We start from the raw sequence: 20,129 nt of genomic DNA on the forward strand, positions 1-20,129 counted from the left end.
CTGCAGGAGGCCCAGGATGGACATGTCATCTGAGGAATAGGAGGGGGAGTTAAAATGGTTCGCGACTGGGAGGTGCAGTTGTTTATTGTGAACCTAGCGTAGGTGTTCTGCAAAGCAGACCCCAAGCCTCCGCTTGGTTTCCCCAATGTAGAGGAAGCCACAACAGGTACAGCGGATACAGTATACCACATTAGCAGATGTGCAGGTGAACCTCTGCTTGATGTGGAAAGTCATCTTGGGGCCTGGGATGGGGGTGATGGAGGAGGTGAGGGTGATGGAGGAGGTGTGGGGGCAAGTGTAGCACTTCCTGCGGTTTCAGGGGAAAGTGCTGGGGGTGGTGGGGTTGGAGGGGAGTGTGGAGCAGACAAGGGAGTTGTGGAAAGAGTGGTCTCTCCGGAAGGCAGACAAGGGTGGGGTGGGAAAAATGTCTTTAGTTTTAGGGTCGGATTGTCAACGGCGGAAGTGTCAGAGGATGATGTGTTGGATCTGGAGGTTGGTGGGGTGGTACGTGAAGACGAGGAGATTCTCTTTTGGTGGTTATTGCAGGGACGGGGTGTGAGGGATGAGTTGCTGGAAATGCAGGAGACGCGGTCGAGGGCATTCTCGGCCACTGCAGGGGGTAGGTTGGTGTCCTTGAAAGACGAGGACATCTGAGATGTACAGGAGTGGAATGCCTCATCTTGGGAGCAGATGCAGTGGAGACAAGGGAATTGGGAATAGGGGGTGGCATTTTTGCAGGAAGGTTGGTGAGAGGAGCAATATTCTATGTAGCTGTGGGAGTCGGTGGGCTTGAAATGGTTATTTGTTTCTAGTTGGTTGCCTGAGATGCAGGCAGAGAGGTCCAGGAAGGTGAGGGATCTGTAGGGGATGGTCCAGGTCAACTTGAGGTTGGGGTGGAAGTTGTTGGTGAAGTGGATGAACTGTTCGAGCTTCTCGTGCAAGCACGAGGCAGCGCTGATACAGTCATCAATGTAACGGAGGAAGAGGTGGGGCTTAGGGCCAGTGTAGGTACGGAAGAGGAATTGTTCCACATAACCTACAAAGAGACAGGCATAGCTTGGGCCCATGCGGGTGCCCATGGCCACCCACTTTGTCTGTAGGAAGTGGGAGGAATTGAAAGAGAAGTTGTTGAGGGTGAGGACGAGTTCGGCTAGGCGGATGAGGGTGTCAGTGGAGGGGGACTGGTCAGGCCTGCAGGAGAGGAAGAAGCAGAGGGCCTTTAGGCCATCTGCATGGGGACTACAGGTGTATAGGGACTGGACATCCATGGTGAAAATGAGGTGTTGGGGACCAGGGAATTGGAAGCTCTGGAGGAGGTGAGGGGCATGGGTGGTGTCATGGACGTACGTAGGGAGTTCCAAGGGGGAAAAAATGGAGTCCACATAGGTGGAGAGATAGTAGGAACTGCCAATGCTGGAGAATGTTAAATAACACGGTGTGAAGCTGGATGAACACAGCAGGCCAAGCAGCATCAGAGGAGCAGGAAAGCTCGACGTTTCAGGTTGGGGCCCTTCTTTAGAAAAAGGCTGCCTCAGTGAAGTTCGAGTGAAATACCCAGGGGTGTTTCAGGAGGAGTTTGGAACTATCAAAGGGGCCAAAGCCACTTTACGTGTTGACCAGGGAGCAATTCCGAGATTTTGCCAGGCCTGCTTAGTGCCATTTTCCGTCTCTGCTTTCACCTGCATGGCAATCAGGAGGTTGGACAGAGAAGGAACCATCAAACCAGTCCTGTTTGTAGAATGGGCAGCACGAATTGTGAAGCCTAATGGCTCAGTTTGCCTCTGTGGAGATTTTAAACGGAAACTGCTTCTCACAGCTGGATCCAAATACCTGATCCTTCAAATAGAGGACTAATACAAGGTTCACAGGGGATGGTGTGATCCTTTATAAAGCTGGACATGAGCCACACCTACCTGCAATTGTGACTGGATGAGCAGCCCCGGAGGTATGCTACAATTAACACCCACAAAGGTTTATACCGATATACAAGACTGCCATTTGGGGTACCGTCAGCCTGTGCCCTTTTCCAGCGCACCATGGAGAACATTTTTACAAGGTTCGTCCCCACGTCATCATTTATTATTTACTAAAAACAGGGAAGAACAGTAAACAGCATTTGGACGTAGTGCTTAAATGTTTCTCCCTGTTCAACCATCAAGTTGAACAGGACCTCAATAACTCCAAAGCTGCCAAGCTATTTGGCCATTTACAGCCCTACCTCACTTTTCCAAGCAAAAGATAGGATCCTGTGACTTTGACGTGATTTCTATTCTCCTCCTTAGGCACTCACTATGTTGGAATCTGATGACTCCAATGATATTGTACTAATCATCTTTGAGCTTAGCTGAGCTTCAAAATCCACATCAGTCAACTGTTAAAACTTATACACAGCTCTGGAAAATAACCTCTTTCAATCTATCTGAGTCCTATTGTCTCTTAGACTTTCATCCACATCCTGCAATTTCAGGCTTGATTGTTCAGATGCATTCCTCCCTCTTCCCCATCATGACATATAAACTCGATCAGTTCACCCCTTCCCAAAGTAATTTGTTTCCATACATCACCCATTCGTCTCCTAACCTCATGTATCCCTCAGAACACTGACATCAAGTCTTTATGATCATTCACTTATCACTTAGCAAACAATTCAGCCTTCCTTCATATTCACACTCTTTGCTCTTTCAATTTTATCTAATTCTTTTTTTCTGCTTTGATGCTGATGAGGAGGGCAGATTGCCCCCACCCCCGGGCAAACATTCTGCATTCTTTTCGCTGTACAGCCGCAGAAACCATTAGAATGGTTTTCAATGATGCCAGTACTGTCTAGTATTGCTGCTGTTCTAATAATCATTTTGAATGCAATACTCTTTGTACCCAGTAATCTTTACTTGTAAGGGAGTGTCTTCGACGCAGTACTTTTTCAAAGGTACTCTAGCATCTAGATAATGGCGCCAAATGTACAGCAAACATAATTTAAATAGCTCACATGTACTGCATTATATGAAGTCACAGCAGTACTTCAAGGTGCGTCGGACTGTGAGCTCTGTGTGAATGTTGTCCCTGCTGGGAATCAGTCTTAATGTGTCACCGGTTCTGTCAATGTGAATTTGCATCACTACAAAGAAAGCCATGAGCTTGGTCAGGAGAGATTTACTCCTTTAAAAATGATATTTTTGATCAGTTACTTTTATTTTCACAGCAGCTCTCTCACATTTCACTCCCTTGTAGTATCTCTCTCTGTCCAGTGAGCGATGGGTGTTGTTGAGGTATCAAGGAGAGTTTGGGCAATTCAGGCCTGTACTTGCTAGAGTTTAGAAGAATGAGAGAAGAGCTCATTGAGGTATGAGATGCTAAAGGGGAGTGTTAAAGTAGACGTAGAGTTGACGTTTAAGATTTGTGGGGCAATCGGGAATGAGAGGTCACAGTTTTAGGGTAAGGTGTGGCTGCTTTAAAGGAGAGATGGAGAGAATTACTTCCATCAAACAGTCATGAATCTGTATAATTTACTACCCCAGTGTGCAGTGGATGCTGGGACAATGTATTAATTTAAGAAGATTGACCAGCTTTTAATTAGTAGTGTGCCAAAGGGTTAGAGGGAGCAGGTAGAACCCCTATGGGGCAAGTGAGGCTGAAATGAGAACAGCAATGATCATATTAAATGGCAAAAACGGGCTCAAGGGACTGAATTAAGAGAAAACAAAGTGTGGAGCTGGATGAACACAGCAGGCCAAGCAGCATCAGATGAGCACAAAAGCTGACGTTTCGGGCCTAGACCCTTCTCTCTCAAGGGACTGAATCGCCTACTCCTGCTCCTAGGTTTTATGCACTTATTGGAAGTCTTACTCTGCTAACTGTGGGAGGCTTTGCTCTGGAGCATCTCATGCCACCACTTGGAGATAGCAAAAACAGGAGACGCTGGAATCAGAGACAACACAGTGTGGAGCTGGAGGAACATAGAAGGCCAGGCAGCATCAGAGGAGAAGGGAAGTTGACATTTTGTACCCTGACTCGAAGCTGCCTGGCCTGTGTTCCTCCAGCTCCACACTGTGTTGCCTCATGCCAAACTGAATGCCCAAAAGAAGTGTTTGTTCTCCAGCCATTCCATGCAGCTTGAAACCGATGTGTTTTATTTAATGAACTGTAGGATGCTGTGAATGGCTCATGTAAGATCGTTAACAGGTGTGGATACAATGGGCAGAGAGGCCGTTTTCACTGTTCAAAACCCTATGATACTATATTATTGTTCCTACACAAATACTCTAAGATTTAACATAAAAAAGACTGATCTGTGTTATTTAACAGCTTTTTAATATTTTTCTGGTAATTTCCTTGTAGATTTATTTTGCTCACACAGGCCTGAAGTGGATTGAAAGAGCTAAACTGGATGGTTCTGAGCGTGAGGAACTTATCAGCAATGATCTGGATTTACCTGAAGGACTAGCTGTGGACTGGATTAACCGCAAATTATACTGGACTGACAGAGGGTATGTCCGGAGTTAGACAGATAATTCTTGCGGTTTACCTTAGTTTTAACTGTTGGATCAAAGTCTGTGTTTAGCTGAACATCTGTCAGTGCTCCTTCAGTTACCCACTTAGCAAATAGCTGTAAGCATCATGAAATAGGATTTGGAAATAATCAGACAATAAACTTAGTTCAATTTAAAGTCGAGAAGTTGATTGCATTGCAACACTCAGCAATGAGAGCTGCTCATTTTACTAACACGTTTGGGGCAATCAGTATTTCACCATGCACCAATCTCTCCAATGAAACAATGTTGTTCACGCGCAGTGGAATAGTTCAGCATGACTGCACTGAGCTGGTGTCATACCTTTGTGTTTTACCACTGAAAGAAAAGCGCTAATAGCCACAACATCTGGCACATTTTTACACTTTTGGCCCCGATCTTGCAATCTTTGGATAGTCAGAGAAAGGGCAAATGATCCAAAGTACACCTCAGATAACAAAGTGTGAAGCTGGATGAACACAGCAGGCCAAGCAGCATCTCAGGGGCACAAAAGCTTTTGTGCTCCTGAGATGCTGCTTGGCCTGCTGTGTTCATCCAGCTTCACACTTTGTTATCTTGGATTCTCCAGCATCTGCAGTTCCCATTATCTCTGATCCATGGTACACCTCAGGATGCCACAGAAGTCCCAATGAACTGACATGATGAAAATTGGCTGGAAAATTTGAACTTCCAGTCCATAATTGCCCTGTTCCCTGAAGCATTCGGGAAAAGTCTTCAGCTTTGAGTTGCAGGCCTTAGATATTTTTGATTCACTTGCCAGCAGGAAGTGTTAGACTGACAAATCTAACTTCAGTCTAACTTCTGAGTAGCTGTACAGCTGATCCCTTGATTATTCCTGAACCCCGTTAACCCACTCCTCCACAATTCACTAATTGTTGAGTGAAAGGGTAGCTACGCTTTAATTCTAAGAATAGTTACTGTTCAGATGGGGCTATGTTGTAGCAACATTAAACCATTTGGAATTGAAACCTGGATCTTGAAGCATTTCCAAATCTTAACAGCTACCTCTGAACTTGTCTTCAATATAGTTATATTCCATAAAGCATGTTAATGTTCACTCATCTGAATGCATGCAGGATCTTACTACATACCAGCAGTGGTAACCACAACCAATGAAGGCAAGTAGCAGGAGTACAGTGTCATAAGTGAAGGATGAGGCCGGCCAAGCTACCTGATCACAGAAGTGTGGAAAATATCTGAAGAAAAGACCAGTCATGATGCACAAATGAAAACAAGAGACTTCGAGCCCCATCTCGGCACCAGACCGTGGGGAGGAGATGGAGCACAACACTGACAAAACATGGCAAAAGCCGACAGCAGGGACTGAGGCAGCAGCAAAAAAAAAACCTGTTGGCCACAATGAGTAATACGTTATTGCACACTGAGGTTTTACAGAGATAGGAAAATAAAGAATACTCAGACAGCCTGCAAGAAGAAAGCTTGCAAGGTTGGGGTCCAGTCGACGCCATTAAGGGACTCCACTAGCAGGAGGTTAACATCAGTTCAGACTGGATTAGCAAAACATAAGCTTAAAATAACTCTACTGATCTTGTGTTTCCATGAATTAGGGATGCTGAGGAGCAACATGAGCTCTTCTTTGGTGATATAACAGATCCACTGTAAGGCTTCAATTTATCCGAGTTCACAGTCTCACAAGATAAATTCTGGTGTGTAGATATCATGGTTAATGGCAAGGAAACTAAAGCTTAATTGCCTACATGGGCAGATGTTTTTTTTCAGATTCAGTACTATGGTTGAAGCCAAACATTGTCAGGCCATCTGTTATTCAACTTTGGTAAGCAGTTGGTATTCAAATCAGAGCAGAAGAGTGAATGTACACAATAGTTTGCTATAATAGAAGAGAGATCACATGAACATTGCAAGTCATCCGTAATCATTATTTTTCGGTACTGCGTGCAAATGTTGTGTGATTTTGAATATATCTCACTCAGCAGACACAGAAGCAAAGTTGTGTGTAATGGGATTACTGCAGATCTTTCATTGCCCTCAAAAGTGAGGCTGCAAGTGTTAAGAGGAAACGCATTAAGACAATGATAACCAGCTCAAGACGGCAATCTCGATCTCAGGATTCTCCTTCAGATCAGAGACACAGTGAATGAACTTTCTACTCATCTTGATGGTTTAGTGGAGGCAAATTTCTTAGATCTTTTTATACTCCTGAATTAAGATGGTACTGAGTTTGAGTTTAAGTTTGATTAATTGTTGTCACATGAACCAAGATACAGTGAAAAGTGTTGTTTTGCGTGCTGTACAGACAGATCGAATCATGCAAAGTGCATGAGGGTAGCAGAACAGTGTGGAGAACACAGTGTTAGAGCCATAGAGAAGGTGCAGAGAGACAGCGGTCAGAATCAACATTTGAGAGGCCCATTCCAAAGTCTGATAACAGCTGTTCTTGAATCTGTTTGTGGTGTATTCCAGCTTTTGTATTTCTCCCAGGTGAAAGAGGGCGGAAGAGAGTATAAACACGGTGGGAGGTGTCTTTGATTTTGTTGGTTGCTTTCCCGGAGCAGCGGGAAGTAAAGAAGGAGTTGAGGATGGTAGGATTCTTTGCCTGATGGATAGGCTGTGTTTATGACTCTCTGTACTTCCTTGGGCTCTTGGGAAGAGCAGTTGCCACACCACACTGTGATACATTCGGAAAAGATACACTCTATGGTGTATCTATAAAAGTTGGGAAGAGTCTTTGTGGACATGCTGAGGAAGCAGAGGCGTTCTTGTGCCTTCTTGACCGTCACTGTGAGACAACCAGGACAGATTGTTGGTGATCACCATTCCCAGGAATTTAACACTCTCGGCCATCTCCAACTCAGCACCGTTGATGCCAACAGGGGCGTTCCCCTCCACTCCGCTTCCCAAAGTCAAAGACCACCTCTTTCATTTAGCTGACATTGAAGGAGGGATTGTCCCCAATGGAATCCTTGGCCAAGTTCTCAAATCCTGTGCAGACCAGCTGGCGGGAGTTTTTGCAAATTTCTTGAGGTGTCAAGAATTCCCAGACATTCAAGCTTCAAGCAGCCTGGATAGGAGTCCACCTTTCTTCACAGAATTGAATCTAATCAATGCATATTTGCCATCATTCATAATGAACATCAACAAGAACTTGAAAAATTCAGAGAAAGTCTTCAAACCTTAGGACATTCAAGCGACAGTTACAGGAACAAAAGAACTAGAGTAGGCTATTCAGCCCCTCGAGCCTGCTCTGGCATTCAATGACATTGTGGCCTAATTCCATATGCTTGCCTTTGGCCCATATCCTTCAATACTTTTGCTTAACAAAAGTCTATCCCAGATATAAAATTAACAAATGATCCAGCATCTGGTGCAAGTTGTGAACGAGCTCCCCAAACCTCTACCACCCTTTATGTGTAGAAGTGCTTCCTAACATCTGTCCTGAATGGGCTGCCTCCGATCCCTAGACAGTGTTCTTTAGTCCTAGAATCCCCAAATCTACCTGTATTTTCCTGTTTTTATCTTGAAGACTTTAATCATATTACCCCTTAACCTTCTAAATTCTGGTGAAAACAGGCCTAATTTGTATAATCTCTCCTTATAAAAGCTCCTGAAGTCCATGTATCATTATTGCAACAACTATAACTTGTTAGTTAAAAGCCATTCAAGGAAAAGGTTATGCTTAAGCCCAAGTTAAATCATGACCAATAATCAACATTTAAAAATGATGAATTTGCACAAAGCAGTTGTAATTTATAACTGAGTCTCATCAGCAAGTCATGAACTCATTCAAGGGCTCTTTCAGTAAACAGGACTAACATGACTAGCTTCCAACACCTCTCCATCGCCCTGATGTCCCACTGATCCCCAGACTCTTCTTTACCTGAGTTTACTGACCCAAATCTGGCAACTGCCTGACATTTAGCTGCCACCCTACAAACTTATGACCCTACCCACTAGCCAGCTTTATCCTGGCTATCATTGTTAGAAGGACATTAGAGAGAAAAACATAGGGTTTATGATACTTAGTTACTTATTGCTTCATCACCCTTCTCCGCTGATATTGACAAGAACTGTGTGTGCAGTTAAACTTGGAGGCCCAGATTTTCTCAAAGTTGGCGCCATTCTGGAACTCTGTAAAAATAATGGGCCGATCTGATTCTGGGATTTCCACCTCTATTCCTGATGACTGAAGTTTTGATGTTGTGAGGTAAGGGAGCAGGTAGCGAGACTGCACAATACGCTCTCAACTTGAAGCTGTCACATTCACACACCCACCCATTGCTCCTTCTGCCCTTTGTATCCACTCACAGCCCTTACATGCACATTTAATAAATATGTGCTAGATACAGAAGCATTGAACCATAAAGTAGCAATAGCATGTGTGGAACTGCTCAGAAATAATGCAGGCACTCACAAATCTTATATTAAAAAGTAATTACCCTTCCAATAACTCTGTCAAAAGAAGGGATATCCTAGAGAATGAGAACATATCCTAATGTGAGAAAAATTATTAAAATTAAAACTACATGACTGAAATCAAAGGACGAATCATCCAAAAACCTTTAATATAGCCTCTCCTTTTAGGTTATCACACATTGGGAGGAGTGAACTTAATGGCATGCACAGGGAAGTGATCATCAATGAAGGTATCGATACACCAAGAGGAATTGTTGTTCATCCATTGGCAAAGTAAGAACGTAAAAATATAAAGTGGTAAAGCAGTCATTGTATTGCTGAAGTAATAGTATAGTCTAAAATTGGATTGTATCATATGTCTTTTTAATCATTAGATTAAAGTATTTCAAAGAATCTTATTCATGGCATCTTCTGAAGAATTGTGTCTCTTTTCTATAGTATTCCCATATTAAAATCAGCTAGTCCAACCATGCTGTTGTAAGGCACACTGAAAGATCATTGAGCTCACCTACACAAGTGGACAATGGAAATGTAACCCCCTGCTCAATGATGTTGCCAGTCTCAGACTTGTTCCTATAGCGATACAGTGAGAAGATGCTACACAGGTCAAGAATCCACAGTACAGATATTCTCCTATTGTTCACTCATCCTCCTGTTTCCATTCTTCAATGGAGACCTAGAAATGGGCCAACAATGGGACATTCAGACACATTGTCACCCAAAAAGATATGTTATAAAAGGACCATATCGAAATACTAGACAAACAATATCCAAATGTGTGGTTGATGTCTTTCAGTGAAATTTCAGTGCATTGAGCTTCAAGAGGTGGCAGACAACATGCAGTAACAGCTAGAAACAAAATAGAGGTATAATCAAGGAGGTGGAATGGAAGTTAATAAATAAACTATCTATAAAACATAAACTGTTCAAGCTTCTTGTTAGATCAGCCTGACCACAGAACAATAACTCTCACAAATGTCCAGATTAAACTTGATCTGGAAATGCGAGAGGAGAGAATGTGATATAATTGTCATCATCTCCAAAATGGTGCCTTCGTAGTTGATAATGACCTCATGCATTGGGCAAGATTTTCTGTCTTAAGCCATTCAATTCAGGCAGGCCAAGAACTGACTGAGTAGTCAGTGGCATTGTGGTGATGTCACTGAACGAGTAATCTAGAACTCCAGGTTAATGATCTGGGGACATGGGTTTAATTCCATTGTGCATGGTGAAATTGGAATTCAATAAAATCTAGAATGAAGAGATGACCTAAGCTTGACTATGCAACCACTGTCTGGTTGACTAATATCTTTTAGGGAATGAAATCTGCTGCCCTTACCTGTTTTACATGGGATTCTAGGCCCGCATCAATACAGTTGACTACTAACTGCCCTCCAGTCAATTAGCAACGGGTAATAAATGCTGGCCAAGACAGCAACACCCTCATCAAATAAATGAATTTGTAAAAAAAATTGTAAGGAAGCCACTTAACTGGCTGCAAAGTATGCGGTCACAATTTTCAACAAAGCAAGTTATTGATCTTGACCAGGTTGTGTGGTAGTGACACCTTTTGTGTTATAGAGCAGTCCAATTGGAAAGCAACTTGAGCCAACTTCTTGCCATGTGCAATGCAGAAGCCAGCTTAGGAACACAGAGAATGAGGCACAGGAGGCCTCTAAGCCATTTGTTAGAATACAATATGTGATGTGAGTTTGCCTATGGGAAGTCATTTTCTTTCTTCTATGCAGGATTAGTAGGTTCTGTTCTCTTAGAGTATGCTACTAATTGAAGTATGTAAAATAATAAAAGCTCAATATTGTATAGCGCAATGTTTTACAACATGAACTTTTTTAAAGCTTGTTCAAATAAAGTAATTTTGTGTTGTAATATTTTGCTAGGCTATGTGTGCAAAATTAATCATTAAAATTCCAATTATTCACCAATTTATGGCAAGTAAATACCACAGGGATCTGAAAGATATAACAGTCCCATTAACTCGTCTATTAGTTGATCACTGGAATAAAAGAAAATGAGAACATTTGAAAGACCCAGATTGCTCAGGCAATAAGTCCCTTTAAATTTTTTGGCCTAAATTCTTGACACCTTGGTAATGTGGGAAAACTATGAAAACAAGGGTATTCCTGATATACAGAGCTTTTCATGTTGATGTTATGCCCAATGAGCTCTTTTATTGCCGTCTAATATTTGAATACATCTGTCTTAATGGTTGATAGGTATACTTATAACATACTAACTCAATAAAATTGCAGTTTATTGTGTGTTATTCCTTTTATTAAAGGAGACTATTCTGGACTGACTGGGGTGATAAACCTAGAATAGAAACCTCTTCTCTGGATGGTGATGGTCGTTTGGTGATAGTTAGCACTAACCTCATGTGGCCCAGTGGAATAGCCATAGACTACCTAACAGACAAGCTATACTGGTGTGATACTAAACAATCTGTCATTGAGATGTCAGATCTCGATGGATCCAACCGTCGGATACTTGCGCAGAATGAAGTAGGTGAGGTTCCTTTGTTAACACAAATATTTTCTCATCCGTAACAAAAAGCAAACAGCTTTTGAAGAAATGACCTGAATGTTCTTGCCACCCTGTAGGACGTCCCTTTGGAGTGGCAGTATTTGAAGATCATGTTTGGTTTACAGACTGGAGCAAACCTTCCCTTATGAGAGTGGATAAGTCGACGGGTCACAATAGAGTGCGACTCCGAGGTGGAATGATCCGACCTTCATCTTTAGCTGTAGTTCATCCAATAGCCAAACCAGGTAAATTCATTTAGCATTAATAGGCTGGATGGTACAAAGTAAAATTAGTTTAAAAATACATTCAAAACAACCCTTTCGAGAAATTTTTGCACCTAAAATTATCTGTGTTGACATAGGCAACTTTAACCAAACCTACCTGGCACGAATGGGCTCTAATCATGGTTTTGAACCTTGCCCAGTTTCACAACAAGCAATACTGAATAGCTGACTTATCTAGCATTCCACATGATCCTATGGTTTCCCTTCCTTTGAATCATGTTGAGGGTTTTTAAGGAGGTGACACTGGGAGTAATAGATGCATTATTAGTCATCTTTCAAGATACTGTTGTGTCTGGAATAGTTCCAATGGTTTAAAAGGTAGGTTATGTAACCCGACTATTTTAAAATGGCACTTGAGAGAAATCAAGGAATTAAAAACCAATTAGCCTGACATCAGTAGCAAAGAAAGTGCTAGATTCCATTATAAAAGATCTAAAAGCAGAATACTTGGAATAAAAGAACCAGTATGGATTTACAAAAGGGAAACAGTGCTTGCGAAATTTACTGGAAATTTTCCAAGGATGCAACTAATAGAGTTAATATGCAGGAGCCATGGAATGTGGTTTACTTTGACCTGAAGAAATATTTTGATAAAGTCCTGCTCAATAAGAAATTAGCACGCAAAATTAAAGTGTAAGGGATTTGGGGATAATGTACTGACATGGATAAAGTACTGTTGGGGGTGGTACAGGGATCAGGACATAGGCCCAGCTATTCACAATATATATTAATAATTTGCATGCGGGAACTAACAGTCATTTCCCTGGGTTTGCAGATGCCACAAAGTGAACTGTGAGGAGGTTGCAGAGATGGTTCAGTGTGATTTTGATAATTTTGATCGAGTGGGAAAATGAATGGTAGTTGGAGTTTAACGCAGATAAATGTAAATTATTTTCTTTGGTAGCAAAAAAAAACCAGGAATACAAATTATTACCCGAATGGTAACAGATTGGGAAAGGGTGAGGTACAAAAATCCTTGGGTGCCCTGTATACCCTGCACTGAAAGTAAGCATGCAGGTGTGGCAGGTGGTGAAGAAGGCAAGTAGTATGTTGGCCTTCAAACTGATAGGATTTGAGTACAAGAGCAGGGATGCCTTGCTGCAATTTTACATGGCCTTGCTGAGACAACAACTATGGTACTATGAGCAGTTTTGGTCTCTTTATCTGAGGAAAGTCTTCCGGTTATGTAAGGAGTGCAATGAAGGAGCAAGTTCTCCTCGAAGCCACACACCATACTGACTTGGAAATATATTGCTGCTCCCTCGCTGTCACTGGGTCAAAGTCCTGGAATCCCCCTCCCGAATGGTACTGTGATTCTACCTACAGCACATGGACTGTAGCAGGTCAAGAAGTTGGGTCGCCACCATCTTCTCAATGGCAACTAGGAATGGACAACAAATGCAGGCCAGCCAGTGATGTCCACATCCCATGAATGAACATAAGGAAAACAGGCCCCTGATGAGGAAAATAGTTCTGTAATGCCCATATTCTAAAACCATGACAATAAAAATTGTTGGAAATGAGAATGGAAGGGAATCCCTTGATCCGTTCTTGTTGATAGATTTAAAGGACTCCAAGTGTGAAAATCCAGGCTCCTCTGTATGAAACCGCCTTGATTCTTAAGTTCCACATCACACTACCTACTCAAATCCTATTTGTGTACTTTTTCTACACAGCAAGTAGATTGACCATTGTGTTTCAGGAAAAATTTAACATATATTTTGTTAATTTCTGCTGGATTGTGTTGATGAATTCACTGTTGATGTTTCTTGATCATGACTTTTTTTGATTATTTTTTTCTTGACAATGTCTCAAGTTCTTTTGCTTCACAGGTCAAAATGAAAGGCAGCTCAGGTGAACAGCTACTGCAATGTCTTTTCTTTTGCAAGTCATGCAAATATATTGTGAAACCTTATTCAAATCAAATTCATTATGAACTTTAAATTAAATCAATGCTTACAACACATAGTCAGTGTTATACATTATTAGATCATTACTGCCAGTAGCACTTAGACATGATATGATTATAGACCTAAAGCTAATGAAGGTAAAGAAAATGCTCAGATAAAAGCAAAATACTGTGGATGCTGGTAATCTGAAATAGAAACAAAGTTCTGGAGAAACTCAGTAGATCTGGCAGCATCTGTGGAGAGAAAAGCAGAGTTAACGTTTCAAGTCTGGTATGACTCTTCTATGGAATTTGACAGTTTCCAAAAACAGTAATTGAATTTGAACCATTAACACTGCTTCTCTTTTCACAAATGCCATTAAACCTGTTCGGTTTCTCCAGCACTTTCTGTTTTGATTAAAGGAAACCTGACAGTGATAATAACAACAAACACTCAGTGGTAGAGCGTACCTTGTAAATGCACAACAGTATTTCACCGATGCTCTTTCAAAAACATCCTACAAACTCATGATCCCTTCTACCTCATAGGACAAGGGCAGCAAATGCTTGGGAGTGCAAGCTGCATGTTCACGTCCAAGCCCTGACTTGGAACCATACTGCCTTTCCTTCACAGTTGCTGAGTCAAAGTCCCGGAATTTCCTTCTTCGCGACAGCGCTGTGGATGTTCCGACACCTCAAAGACTTCTGGGATTTAAGAAGTCAGCTCGGCATCACATAGTCAAGGGCAGTTAAGGATGGGCAGTAAATGGCCAACCAGTGATGCTTCCATCCTGTGAGTGAATAAAAGAAATACATAAACGTGTCAGATGTTTGAACCAGGGCTAGACAGAAACGAACAAAATAGAACCTTCAATCCATTACACTTGCCCACAGATTTTCACTGGACTTGTGCGTTAGATGTTTCTGCCAGCCAGCTATTCTTACAGCTAGTGCCCTGTACCTGGCATGGGGGGCTATATAAACAAAGCTGTCATTAACCTAACAGGTCAATAGCTGTTAATGAATAATGTAATGTGTGAGCCAGAAAGTGTGAGTTCAAAGATTGAATTCACTATCATGTACAGAGTCTGTTTAACAAGAAAGAATGAAATGTCAAAATACCAACGAAGATGGAGTAGACATTAAGAAATAAAGCAAATTTCCAGCAATAATTAAATCTGAAGGAATGGAGCTCCATGATTGCAAAAGCTATTGCCAGAAAGATTGTTTGGCAGTAATTAATGCTTGCCACACTGTTAAAGAATGCACTGAATGAAGTGAGCAAACTTTTCTCGTGATCCTTATCTATGATGACAGTGACATTAACATTATATTGAATGGAGGTCTAGGCAGGGAGTGACCTTTTGCAAGAAGTTAATAGAGCAATAGTGCAAGTCAGTCAGCAATTTCCTGATTTTCATAGTTAATGGCACAGCACAACCTGTCTCAAATTGCTGTGATTTGTGTATAAATATACTCACAGCAAATCTGGACTTTCTATGACTTTGGAATAATTAATAGTTAATAAATGAATTAATATTAGATCATTTATTTGAACCATCTCCAAGTTATCTAAATGTTAACTATAAACATGAGACTATGAATAAATGCTAAAGTTAGAGTAATGAACTGTTAAAGATTTCTTGTGGTAATACTCCAGGTGCTGATCCTTGCTTGTATAAAAATGGTGGGTGTGATCAAATCTGTGAGAATAGGTTCGGAATTCCACATTGTTTGTGCCGTGACGGTTTCCAAAAGACAACGGATGGAAAATCATGTCAGGCCGTAAACCTTCCTCCAACAGCAGGTACGAAACATTTTATTTATCTTCCTGCCAATTGTTAATAATTCCATGTTTGCATCAATTTTTGATATTTGGGGGTGGCACGGTGTCTCAGTGGCTAGCACTGCAGCCTCACAGCACCAGGGACCCAGGTTCGATTCCAGCCTCGGGCGACTGTCTGTGTAGAGTTTGCACATTCTCCCCCTGTCTGCGTGGGTTTCCTCTGGGTGCTCCAGTTGCCTCCCACAGTCCAAAGATGTGCAGGCTAGGTGGATTGGCCATGCTAAATTGCCCATAGTGTTCAGGGGTGTGTGGGTTATAGGGGGGTGGGTCTGGGTGGGATGCTTCAAGGGGCGGTGTGGACTTGTTGGGCCGAAGGACCTGTTTCCACACTGTAGGGAATCAACTTTAATAGTGACTCTTCAACTTCAATTAACTGGTTGCAGAATACACGAAACAAACTATTCACTTCAACACCACAGTAAATAAGCAAATTTACAAAAGCTTTCATTGAATAGTTTTGCAAGTTTTTGCAATGTCCTATAAATGCCACTGGATTTTGTTTGCGGTCAATGCGACAATTTTCAGAAGCAGATCAGACAGGAAATATAAACATGCCAAAAATAGTCCTGACTGAAACTTTGAACATGTACTGTAGTCAACTACTGCAAACATAGCAATATAGATGTTGTATGAGTATACCAGCTCATTACATACTATGAGCTGTTTCTCGTGATAAAAGTTACCACTGCTATCCTCTTTAAGTGTAGCATTTTATTTGATCTAGTGTGGTAGAGGAAAACCTCTTCATTATCTAACCAGAAGAGTCTTTTTTAGTAAACACAAGAATAGTTCTTTACAAGATCACAATTTGTTACATGTTTCCATAGGCTGCCATCCTATTTATTCTGACTAAGTGCGAGTCACATTGATGGAGTGGGGTGTTTCTTACATAGGAATGTAATGGTTTTTTTTCACGATAACTTACCAACTCATTGCATGAATTGCTGTTTCTGCCCTGATGGAGAGTATCATGTCCACTGTATGCCTCATCTTACCATTATTCCCAAACCAACTTGTAGCTCATAGAACAATTTAGAGTTGACCAATATCCCTGGTCTATTTAAAAGGTCATTTTGCACTGCTGTCAGTCTGGGGCTGCCCTGCATGTTCCTGATATTGACATCACTGCACCACCCCAGACATGGCAGACAGCAGGAAATCGGAACCCTGCTTTGTGGGCAAGGGCCTACTGATCCTGCTGAACAGGCTCGTGCAGATACAGGCCCTCCTCTACCTGTAGACTCAGCAACCAAGGCCACAGAATCTGACCAGGCCAGCCCAGAACAATGTTGTTAGCTGGGTGCCAGCCATCTGAAGGAGTGTCCAACACTGCAGGAAGAACATTATGTCCTTCACCATTCCTCCAGTGTAAGTGCCACCATTTCTCTGCAATACCTCAGACTCTGTCTGTGTTACTGCAGCCACCTCCCATCTATCATACTCACCTAATGTCTGCAACATCCTCCCCACTCTCCTTCAACAACCCCAAACTCTGATATCACTTACCCTGCACCCCCTCTGAGAATGCCTGGTCGTTTGCTTGGGGTGCCTCCCAATCTGCACCAACTGGAACAGATAAGTTACTGACTTTCATCTCCCTTAATACCTAACTCGCTCTCAGTCCAAGGGCAAAACATGCCACAATAGGGCAGGTGGTGTGCTGGCTGTCATTTAGCTCCTCATCCCTGATGAGCAAAGGATCCTGACTTTAAGTGCTGTAAACAAGTTCTGGACAGGTATCAGAGGTTCTCCGTTAACGTACTGTGTGGGATGGCATGGTAAAACAATTCCGGCTGAATGGGCAATGCACCAAAAGGCAAGGCAATGCATAACAAAAATGTTATGAGTATCAGCTCAGAGTAAGTGGACAAATGGAGTGGGTGAAGAGCTCAGAGATACAGCCTGATTCAGACCGTGAGCTGGCTGTTTGTGTCCCTGAGCACAGATGGTCTTCCTGCAGCTTTACAATAATAGTTACCAGTGTAGCCCGAGGTGTAGCACTAAAAAGCAGAAGTGTCCTGTAAATAGATCAGAGATGTGCTATGAGGGCTGACAGAGGCTGACATATGTTGGAGGGCAATACCCATGGACAATGGTATGTGTGTATGGATGCTGAGGTGTACCTGAGGTGTTGGTGCCCAGTGTTCAACGTGGAAAATATTTAGAGGGAGCAATGAGTTCAACATGCCAAGAACACACTCTGGTTTCCTTATTGAGTTTTCCTGATGACTCATTTGTGTGGAAAGTTTGATAAGATTGCAACCTATGGTGAGTTGGATTGTTAAAAAGACAATTAACAAGCAATAATGACCATCAAATAGGAACTCACTGCTCCCTAGTGACAACCTCATCACGCTGCTTGGGAGAAGGGTGGAAGTTGATGATCTTGAAGATAGGCCTCACTGAACATCTTGTCTGATTTTGACATTCATTGTGCTATGCACCATATCGCTGAGAACTTGATCTGATTCTACACATTTATATAATAGACACTGTTATAGAGACTTTGTACAGAGCCAGATATTAGGGGTCACTCCTTTGAGATCCTAAACTCTTCTGCCCACATGCCCCCATTACCATGGGTGGCGCTAACGGCACTTTATTAATTATTTCAGACCTATGTTCAACTTTGTCGCCTAGATCGAACCTCAAACTTTATTCATCGTCATGATTAATTTACACGTGTGTATTGTAAGCACATTCACTGCCACCCATCTCCCCCAACCTTCTTACTATATAAGTTACAATGATCTGAGGTTTTTACTATTCTCCTGGAATGTGTTTTCTTCGAAGTTTGAAGACTGGTCATTGGCTGGGCAGAGGCCTGCTGTCTATGATTCACTTCCTGACTGTCTGAAGTCTTTATTTATGTTTAAACTGGAAGATCTCTAATCTCTTGAATTTACTTCATTAAGAAGATTGTCCCTGGTGAAACTGGGATTACTTGTTCTAATGAGTCCTGAATCATTGGACATTGGTCATCCCTTAACGGTGGTGATTGTCATGGGGTCGCATGTACCACATCTCTTATGTGTATCAACAGGTTTTCATTCTGCATCCGCCTGAGAATCTGTGCTGAAGCATGTAAACTCTTTACTTTAATTTCATGATTGTATTCGATGCTCTAATTACCTTAACAGATTGCACTGTTTGTGAAAGCAACCTGGTCCTTTCCTCATAAGATAATAAAATGTGAAGCTGGATGAACACAGCAGGCCAAGCAGCATCTCAGGAGCACAAAAGCTGACGTTTCGGGCCTAGACCCTTCATCAGAGAGGGGGATGGGGGGAGGGAACTGGAATAAATAGGGAGAGAGGGGGAGGCGGACCGAAGATGGAGAGTAAAGAAGATAGGTGGAGAGAGTGTAGGTGGGGAGGTAGGGAGGGGATAGGTCAGTCCAGGGAAGACGGACAGGTCAAGGAGGTGGGATGAGGTTAGTAGGTAGCGGGGGGTGCGGCTTGGGGTGGGAGGAAGGGATGGGTGAGAGGAAGAACCGGTTAGGGAGGCAGAGACAGGTTGGACTGGTTTTGGGATGCAATGGGTGGGGGGGAAGAGCTGGGCTGGTTGTGTGGTGCAGTGGGGGGAGGGGACGAACTGGGCTGGTTGAGGGATGCAGTCGGGGAAGGGGAGATTTTGAAGCTGGTGAAGTCCACATTGATACCATATGGCTGCAGGTTTCCCAGGCGGAATATGAGTTGCTGTTCCTGCAACCTTCGGGTGGCATCATTGTGGCAGTGCAGGAGGCCCATGATGGACATGTCATCAAGAGAATGGGAGGGGGAGTGGAAATGGTTTGCGACTGGGAGGTGCAGTTGTTTGTTGCGAACTGAGCGGAGGTGTTCTGCAAAGCGGTCCCCAAGCCTCCGCTTGGTTTCCCCAATGTAGAGAAAGCCGCACCGGGTACAGTGGATGCAGTATACCACATTGGCAGATGTGCAGGTGAACCTCTGCTTGATGTGGAATGTCATCTTGGGGCCTGGGATGGGGGTGAGGGAGGAGGTGTGGGGACAAGTGTAGCATTTCCTGCGGTTGCAGGGGAAGGTGCCGGGTGTGGTGGGGTTGGAGGGCAGTGTGGAGCGAACAAGGGAGTCACGGAGAGAGTGGTCTCTCCGGAAAGCAGACAGGGGAGGGGATGGAAAAATGTCTTGGGTGGTGGGGTCGGATTGTAAATGGCGGAAGTGTCGGAGGATAATGCGTTGTATCCGGAGGTTGGTAGGGTGGTGTGTGAGAACGAGGGGGATCCTCTTGGGGCGGTTGTGGCGGGGGCGGGGTGTGAGGGATGTGTCGCGGGAAATGCGGGAGACGCGGTCAAGGGCGTTCTCGATCACCGTGGGGGGAAAGTTGCGGTCCTTAAAGAACTTGGACATCTGGGATGTGCGGGAGTGGAATGTCTTGTCGTGGGAGCAGATGCGGCGGAGGCGGAGGAATTGGGAATAGGGGATGGAATTTTTGCAGGAGGGTGGGTGGGAGGAGGTGTATTCTAGGTAGCTGTGGGAGTCGGTGGGCTTGAAAAGGACATCAGTTACAAGCTGGTTGCCTGAGATGGAGACTGAGAGGTCCAGGAAGGTGAGGGATGTGCTGGAGATGGCCCAGGTGAACTGAAGGTTGGGGTGGAAGGTGTTGGTGAAGTGGATGAACTGTTCGAGCTCCTC

The 20,129-nt window shown here is 43.2% G+C and overlaps 1 protein-coding gene across 5 annotated transcripts in view; it reads left to right on the forward strand.

Annotated features, from left to right (window-relative positions):
* egf (epidermal growth factor) overlaps positions 1 to 20,129 on the forward strand; it is a 132,666-nt gene that overhangs the window by 68,498 nt on the left and 44,039 nt on the right. For all 5 annotated transcript variants that reach the window (XM_048538328.2, XM_048538337.2, XM_048538356.2 and 2 more), the window contains 5 exons: positions 4,336 to 4,484; positions 9,087 to 9,191; positions 11,218 to 11,441; positions 11,537 to 11,704; positions 15,292 to 15,438. In XM_048538328.2, the coding sequence (XP_048394285.1) occupies positions 4,336 to 4,484; positions 9,087 to 9,191; positions 11,218 to 11,441; positions 11,537 to 11,704; positions 15,292 to 15,438 (793 nt within the window). The remainder of the gene's footprint in view (positions 1 to 4,335; positions 4,485 to 9,086; positions 9,192 to 11,217; positions 11,442 to 11,536; positions 11,705 to 15,291; positions 15,439 to 20,129) is intronic.

The sequence above is a fragment of the Stegostoma tigrinum genome, chromosome 1, assembly GCF_030684315.1.
Source record: "Stegostoma tigrinum isolate sSteTig4 chromosome 1, sSteTig4.hap1, whole genome shotgun sequence".
NCBI classification, from domain to species: domain Eukaryota; kingdom Metazoa; phylum Chordata; class Chondrichthyes; order Orectolobiformes; family Stegostomatidae; genus Stegostoma; species Stegostoma tigrinum.